The following is an 8,742-nucleotide window of genomic DNA, read 5'->3' on the forward strand; positions in this document are numbered from 1 at the left end:
TGAGACGATTGTGGATGAAGAACAGATGAGACGATTGTGGATGAAGAACAGGTGAGATGATTGTGGATGAAGAACAGGTGAGATGATTGTGGATGAAGAACACATGAGATGATTGTGGATGAAGAACAGGTGAGATGATTGTGGATGAAGAACAGGTGAGATGATTGTGGATGAAGAACAGGTGAGATGATTGCGGACGAAGAAGTTGAGCTCCTGCAGGAGCAGTTCTTCCTCTGGCTGAAGTTCAGGAGGTCTGAATGAAAGGTGGACTCTGGTTCTGACTCATCTGAATCCAGCAGCTGCTTCTGTCCCCCCCCCACAGACACAGCTTGTAAATATATATTTACAGGCGCTGCTGATCCCCTCCACCCCACCTCCACTCCTACAGTTGGTTTATTTTCACGGCAGCTGCAGCGACCTCTGCTTCGTTTTTAATGAGACAGTTAATGATGTGTTTTCTTCCTGACAGGGGGGAGGAGACTGATAATGATCAYGATGATAATGATGGCCGGGGGCCGTTAACAACCTCATCTGTCCTCCTTTTCAAAGCACAAAGCTGAAATGAAYATGGTTCAGTTTTTGTTAAAAAATTATCACACAGAGACCCTGACAGATCCTCATGGACCCCCACAGACCCTGGTCTGAAGCCCATCAAACAATGATCTGGGTTTTAGCAGCTTCAAAAATGATTCAATCAAATCTCAAGTAAAAACTAGCAGATTCACCACRAGGCGTGAAAAACCTGCAGCAACACGTCAGTTTTCTCTTTAGCTTCTGTTTAGCTGTTTTTGTCCTGACTTCAGTATTTTTAGTCTTTTATTCAGTTTAACTTGTWTAGCTGACTAAAGCTCCTTGTTCTCCTGGTTTCAGCTGATGTTTCAGCTCCCGTCAGTCTCTCTGGAGTATCAGAAAAGTGTTTTTCTGTRAAAAAGCTTCGCGCTGCAGAAACTCTGAGGCTGAAGTGACTTTGTTGAACTTTGTTTATTGTTTGTCTGAACATGATAAGAAAGAGGAAACATCRTGTGCAACAGGACCAGAATTCAGAAGACTACAAACATCATGAGACAAGAGACGGAGGAGGACACATGCACACGTGTCTCACTCCCTGCGTCCATCACCCACAGTCTCAGGAAGTTCAGACGTCCAGAACCGATGATGAAATTTACTTCCTGTTTGGACAAACGGACACAAAGCAAGAACACGAACACACAGAGTGAGGACAGTGAGTTACCTGCACACCACTAACATCTGGAGGATTTCTTCTGTCCTCGGAATGTGTCACAGAGGGGACAAAATAAAAGTATCAAAAATTCATTTCTTTATTTTACAACATTCRGATGCAGCCGTCTCTGCAGCCGAGGCGTGAAAAGTTGGCAGGTGACCTCCRTCTGCAGTGCGGCCAGAGATTTACAATCTTCTGATGCCTCCGAGCCGTCCGTCCACCAAAACCTCGTCCCTCCTCTTCCTCGCCTCAGAGTCCGAACGACGAGGCGACGGAGCCTCTTTCCTTTTTAAAAAGTTTCAACTACACCACAAGTACACAGTTTTCACGAGTCATGCTAATACACGAGAACTAGAACAAAGGTAAAAACCTTCAGTAAAAACGTCTCTTCAGAGATGATGTAATTCTTATAAATTATGAACCTGTTTGAAATCAGTCTTTACACAGAATTACAGACCAGAGTGTAAACCAGGACACTGGCTGGCACAAGAGAAATTATTCAAAATAAACTAGATTTGGTGATCAGCTGTAACATTATTACTAATGAGCAACACAAGGGGGGCGGGATTAATAAAATTAATAAATAACACAATCCAGAGACATGATGCCAGGATAACTACAGGAAAGGGTTAAAACTAAAAATAGCAGACACGATGAAARTATGGAAGCACATTTCTGCCACAGAAACAAACAAATGTGACAAAACTTTAAACTCACTTATGTGAAACAAAGTAATTAATGTGAGAGACTGAGTCAGGATTATGTGTTACAAAGTCAGAATTATGAGATGTGAAGTCAGGATTATGATTTTTGACAGGATTATGATTTTTAAAGTCAGGATTATGACTTTTAAAGACAGGATTATAACTTTGAAAGTCAGGATTATGAGATGCTAAACCAAAATTATGAGATGGAAAGTCAGGATTGTGACTTTTAAAGTCAGAATAATGAGATGCAAAGTCAGGATTATGGGATGCAATGTCAAGATTATGAGATACAAAGTCAGAATTATGATATGAAAAATCAGGATTATGAGAAGCAAAATCAGGAATATGAGATTGCAAAATCAAGATTATGAGATATTAAATCAAAATTATGAGATGTAAAGTCAGGATTGTGACTATTAAAGTCAGAATTTGAGATGCAAAGTCAGGATTATGACTTAAAATCAGGACTACGAGATGCAAATTCATGATTATGAGATGCAAAGTCAGGATTACGAGATGTAAAATCAGGATTATGACTTAAAATCAGGATTATGAGATACAAAGTCAGGATTATGAGATGTAGTCAGGATTATGACTTTTAAAGTAAGGAATACGAGATGCAAATTCAGGATTACGAGATGTAAAGTCTAGATTATGAAATGCAAAGCCAGGATTATTAGATGCAAAGTCAGGATTATGACTTTTTATCCTATCGAACGTCATAACTCGGATGTAATTATGATGTTGACTGATGTATCTCATAATTCTGATTTATTTTATAATCCTGACTTTGCATCTCATATCTGAAGTTATAAATTATAATCCTGACTTCATTCTCAATTTTGACTTTAAATTTATAATACTGACTTATTTTATAATCCTGATTTTGTAGGTCATAATCCTGACTTCATCTCATCTTTAAAAGTCATAATTATGATTTTATGTCATAAGTCACTCTGACCTCTAACTGTCATTTATTCTCATAATAATGATTTTAAAACATCAAACTCCTGAAAATAAAACAACTTGAAATTATTAGATCTTGTGGCAGAAATGGGCTTCCATAAAACATAAATCATTAGCAGGTTGGGTTGATTCTTCTTCTCCAGGATTAAAATAATAATAATAATAATTAAACTTCACAAAATAAAAGCGCCAACATTCCAATAAAAAAGAGGAAAAGTAAGGCCCCTTAAATAAATATTACCATTCTTTTTTATCAGTTTCTCAGGAAACTAAAACAAAGGAGCACATCTACAGTTAAAAAATGACATTCCCTCGCTATAAGAAAGAAATTTATCAAAAAGAATCATCAGCAGCACGAGGCTATACCATCCTGGAGTTAGTGTCTGAGGAAAAGTGGCCAAGGTTTTGTTTTTGTCGACGACCTCTGTTGTTCTTCGGACATTTCCTGAAAACAAAACAAAAACCAAAAATCAGGGAATATTTTACACAAAATAAAAAAAAGTGGTTTAACGTTTTTCGGTCTCTACGCGATCTGCTGCCTCCTCACCTTGTGATGCACATCACCACGGCCACGATGATGGCGATCTGCACAGCGCCGATGATGGCGGCGATGAGGACGTAGTGCAGCTTCTGTCCACTGGGGACCACGTAGAGGATGTTGAAGTCCTGAGGCTCATCGCACTGAGCACCTTTGTACCCCGCGTCACACCTRGACCCCAAAACACAGGTCATGTAGAAGAAAAGCTGCACAGCTGAACTCCCACCTGAGGGGAAACTACTTCCTGTGAAGCGCCTGAATCCTTCAAAATAAAAGCCTCAAACACTGAGGCTGTACATTCTCAACAACTCCTTAGTAATGAGGGCATTGCTTCGGTCAGTTGAGGTGAAAAAGAGATGAATTAAAGGCAAAGATCTGGATTTACTGGTTCGTCTACCTTCCAACCCCAACTGAGGTCCTGAGGTTTGGATCAAGCCTGAAAGAACCAGATCCTGCAGCTGAAAGGAACCAACAGTGGTGGGCAGCGCTAATCCAAAAATTAGCTCCGCAATTTCTAAAGCGCTTATAAAAATATTTAGGTCCATAACTTCAAAACCGCTTATGCCGTAATAAAAACTAGCGGAAGCTAATTTTAAAGTACAAGTTCAATTTGACACTTACTAGCTGACAATTCATGTACAATATATGCACAACACTGCCAACTAGTGGTGTATGAACACTTTTACAACTTAATTCTTCAAACGCCGATTGCTGGAGATCTGATTTCCTGAAACAGACCTTTGGCTCCTGGTGTAAAAATTAAAAAGTTGTTGAGGATTGCTAGTTCAGCTGCTTCTTTGTCTTTTTCTTTTGTTTGTTGTAGATTTTTCTTTAAAGAAGCATCAATAAAGTAATTTTAAAACAGTTTATTGGAAAACTGAAGCGATGCATTCTGGGTACATGACTGACTGACGGGAAACAAAAGCACGAGGAACAGGAAAGTAGTATCTTCCCTTCAAAATAAGAGCTTGGATTTTAAAGTTTTCCAGTTCACCTGAAACTCATCAGACTGAAGAAGTCTCTTGGAGGAGAGAAGAAACGTTTCACTAAAGCAGAACCATCCAGAGGACCTACTGATTTTTTCTTTTTGATTTTTTTCTACCTGGATTAGGATGTTTTCCATGTAGTTGCTCCAGTTGACCACTAGATGTCAGTCTTCATCAGCATAACATCTTTAAATCATTTCTGAGTCTCTAACCCCGTTGGCCGATTGCTTCGACCAATTACGTCAAGTAATGAGCTCCAGCGTTTAAACTTTATTTAAAAAAGGAGCTCCGATTGTAAAGTAAAATAAATCAATACATACAAACTTTAGTATGGATTACAAACGTTAACTGTTTTTGCTGTTGCCTTCCTGCTACGTAAGCAGACACAAAGCATTGTGGGAAATCAGAACCGTGACCCAAAGCAACAGTCAGCAGGATGTATACCTTCACAATAAGAGTGTTTATCTGGGAGGGGTGCTGTTGGATAGATCACATGTGTTGTGATTCATTGACAGTCATACCTTCTGATGTTCAACATAATGATGACTGGTAGATAATTAGTTATTAGTGGTACTGCTTTTTAATTTTAGAAAGCACAAATCCACTTATGAATTATAATAATTAGTAAGTCCGCTAAAGGGCAAACAAAATATTTAAGTCCGCAATTAATGGATTTGCACTTTAGTGGGCTGGTGCCCACCACTGGGATCTAACTTTGTCATGAGGACATGTCCTCAGATAGAGACCCCATAAACAGACCCAGAACCCTCTGTAGGGTCTCTAAATCCTCTCTGGTCTGAGAGAACCCTGAGAATAATCCTGTTTTCCTTCTCTGCAGTAAGAAAAGTAAATAAACCAAGCGCAGCGGCTCGGTCAGGTGGGTCACCTACCTGCAGGTGGCCATGTTATACTTGATCTCACATTTCCCGTGAACGCACAGGTCGGCATAGCTGTCAGCGCAGGGGATGGGCAGCCCGGCATAGAAGCCCTCCCCGTGATCCAGACCTGTGGTTTCTGACAGAAATACAGTAAATATTAAACRTCAGGAGGCTGCAGACTCATAAATGGATCATTCACAGGAAAGAATGATTAAAATATAGGCTTATATGGAACGTCAGCTAAGAGCTTTATGGAGAAAATATTACAGAATTTTCAGATCCACCGTTTATGTGGAAACAACTGAATAAAATGCCACAAACTCAATCTATGAAAAACACAAAAATATTTTTCCTAATTATGTGAAACAAATAAATCTAAGTTCCTTTTCATTTAAATTTGTGACAGTTTTCTTTCATCTCCACCTCAGAGTGAAGAAATACTAAAAATACAGAGTCGAGTTTCTYCACTATAATTTACTAAAGATTTCTAAAGAAACGGTCAAACCGCTCATTAAAGTGACTGATTTTCACAAAACAGGCTCCAAATAACAAGGAGCTCCGCCTGCTGCTTCCTGTTACAGAAACGACTCCAGCTGAGTCGTTTCAGGGATTTACAATCAGTAAAAACTGACTGATCAAACATTTAGGACTGAAAAACAGATTAAACATCAAACTGTTGATTTATTTTCAGAACATTACTGAGAATCGTGTCGAACAAAATGTTGAGTGCTGGGGGACAAAATGACAAATGTGTGGTAGCAAACAACAATCGAAAGGTCCAACAAGAACGGCTGTGGACAACAGGCCAACCACCACATAGAGACTGCCATGTCCAAAGTGACAACGGTTAGGTAGAAAATGACCACGGCGGGTACGAAACGACCAGCACRGGGTGCATAATGATAAACTGCTGGATACAAGATGATGTGGAGAATGAAATGAAAACTGTNGGGGGGGGGGTGAAAGTTTAAAGGGCAATCACCTAAAATTTAAAGGCCTAAACTTGATTTGTAAATGTGTAGGAGGCGTGGTTCAGGTGTGGACATGGGGGCGTGGAACTCCTGACCCACCTGGTAGATGACGACCCGGAACTTGTTGCGTGTGAGCAGCTCGTCCTGCGTCGTCTCCACCTTCTTGACCCGGACGTTCTGCTTCTCCACGCGCGAGCGGACGTCCTTGACGTTGGCGCTGACTTTGCGTGTTTTCTGCAGGAGCTTGTCCACCGTGACGCTGGTGTCGCTGTGGTCTTTGGCCAGCTTCAGCACGTCCCCCTGGACAGTCTTGATGTTGTTCTCCAGCTCCTGCTGGCGCTCCTCCATGCGCTGCTGGCTGGACTGCACGTTGTCGATGATGCCAGCCACTCGTTCCAGGAGAGACAGGATGGTCAGGGCGCTGATGGGGTTCCCGGCCTCGTCCTCCACGCCGACGATCTCCAACTTCTCCTGAACCCCCGCCGTGCGGTGCTTCAGCTGATCCATCGCAGTGGTTTGGTGTCTTCAAAGCTTCTGTGAAACCTTTAGTTTAGTCGAGGAACCTGGACGAGTATTGTTGGGGTAACCAGCAGACCCGAGAGTGGCAACACCCAAACTCTACAACCCAAACTCAGATCTGGGATCAGAGAAGTGGGGACTCCACCTACTTCCTTTAAAAAAGGTGTCAGGATACCAGCAGGACCTGAGTCCAGTTCTCAGCGGGATGTGGGCCAGGAACCTCCCTCTCTGACTAAAAATAAAACCTCGTTGTAAGGCGACACTTTGACATTTTGGGACGATGTGAAGCCAGGGACGATGGAAATACCCCTACGACCCCCCGTCATGCTCGGTGATTCATAATTTTCTATTCTTTGCAGACATGCTCACATCAGCAGCTGCCAAACATGTTCATCAACAAGAGTCGTCCTGCCGTTCTGCAGCGACAGATGCAGAGAAACCACACGCCTGTTCTGATCTGTTCTGATTACACAGAGCTGGAATGTTTGCAGGGGATTAAAGTCTGCTGCTCTGCCCTTTTTACCCCCACCCCCCACCCCCCGACCCCTGTGTGTGTGTGTGGGGGGGGGGGCACAGTCCAAACATCAGAACCTCTCTAAACTATTCTTATTCAGGAAGGCTTACAAGATTTAACCAGAACCAAGTCCAGGATCGGACAGAACCTGAACCTGTGGACGAAGAACAGGTGAGATGATTGTAGACGAAGAACAGGTGAGACAATTGTAGACGAAGAGCAGGTGAGATGATTGTAGACGAAGAACAGGTGAGATGATTGTGGAGGAAGAACAGGTGAGATGATTGTAGATGAAGAACAGGTGAGATGATTGTAGATGAAGAACAGGTGAGACGATTGTGGACGAAGAACAGGTGAGATGATTGTGGACGAAGAACAGGTGAGATGATTGTGGACGAAGAACAGGTGAGATGATTGTAGATGAAGAACAGGTGAGATGATTGTAGACAAAGAACAGGTGAGATGATTGTGGACGAAGAACAGGTGAGATGATTGTGGACGAAGAACAGGTGAGATGATTGTAGACGAAAAACAGGTGAGATGATTGTAGACGAAGAACAGGTGAGATGATTGTGGACGAAGAACACGTGAGATGATTGTGGACGAAGAACAGGTGAGATGATTGTAGATGAGGAACACGTGAGATGCTTGTGGACGAAGAACAGGTGAGATGATTGTGGACGAAGAACAGGTGAGATGATTGTAAACGAGGAACATGTGAGATGATTGTGGACGAAGAACAGGTGAGATGATTGCGGACCAAGAACAGGTGAGATGATTGTAGACGAAGAACACGTGAGATGATTGTGGACGAAGAACAGGTGAGATGATTGTGGAGGAAGAACAGGTGAGATGATTGTGGACGAAGAACAGGTGAGATGATTGTGGAGGAAGAACAGGTGAGATGATTGTGGACGAAGAACAGGTGAGACGATTGTAGATGAAGATCAGGTGAGCTGATTGTGGACGAAGAACAGGTGAGACGATTGTCGATGAAGAACAGGTGAGACGATTGTAGACGAAGAAGAGGTGAGATGATTGTGGACGAAGAACAGAAGAGATGATTGTGGACGAAGAACAGGTGAGATTATTGTAGATGAAGAACAGGTGAGATTATTATGGATGAAGAACAGGTGAGATGATTGTAGACGAAGAACAGGTGAGATGATTGTAGACGAAGAACAGGTGAGACGATTGTAGACGAAGAACAGGTGAGACGATTGTAGACGAAGAACAGGTGAGACGATTGTAGACGAAGAACAGGTGAGACGATTGTAGACGAAGAACAGGTGAGACGATTGTAGACGAAGAACAGGTGAGACGATTGTAGACGAAGAACAGGTGAGACGATTGTAGACGAAGAACAGGTGAGACGATTGTAGACGAAGAACAGGTGAGACGATTGTAGACGAAGAACAGGTGAGACGATTGTAGACGAAGA

At 42.1% G+C, this 8,742-nt stretch overlaps 2 protein-coding genes across 2 annotated transcripts in view; both read right to left on the reverse strand.

Annotated features, from left to right (window-relative positions):
- cavin4a (caveolae associated protein 4a) overlaps nucleotides 1-6,955 on the reverse strand; it is a 19,985-nt gene extending 13,030 nt beyond the window's left edge. Inside the window, exon 1 of the mRNA XM_014026961.1 lies at nucleotides 6,368-6,955. Coding sequence (XP_013882415.1) covers nucleotides 6,368-6,775 — 408 coding nt within the window. The 5' untranslated portion in view covers nucleotides 6,776-6,955. The remainder of the gene's footprint in view (nucleotides 1-6,367) is intronic.
- tmeff1a (transmembrane protein with EGF-like and two follistatin-like domains 1a) overlaps nucleotides 963-8,742 on the reverse strand; it is a gene marked incomplete in the record, with an annotated part of 66,913 nt that continues 59,133 nt past the window's right edge. Inside the window, 3 exon segments of the mRNA XM_014026958.1 lie at nucleotides 963-3,340; nucleotides 3,443-3,604; nucleotides 5,310-5,433. Of these exon segments, the coding sequence (XP_013882412.1) occupies nucleotides 3,256-3,340; nucleotides 3,443-3,604; nucleotides 5,310-5,433 (371 nt within the window).

Source organism: Austrofundulus limnaeus, unplaced genomic scaffold (genome assembly GCF_001266775.1).
Source record: "Austrofundulus limnaeus strain Quisiro unplaced genomic scaffold, Austrofundulus_limnaeus-1.0 Scaffold603, whole genome shotgun sequence".
Taxonomy (NCBI): Eukaryota; Metazoa; Chordata; class Actinopteri; order Cyprinodontiformes; family Rivulidae; genus Austrofundulus; species Austrofundulus limnaeus.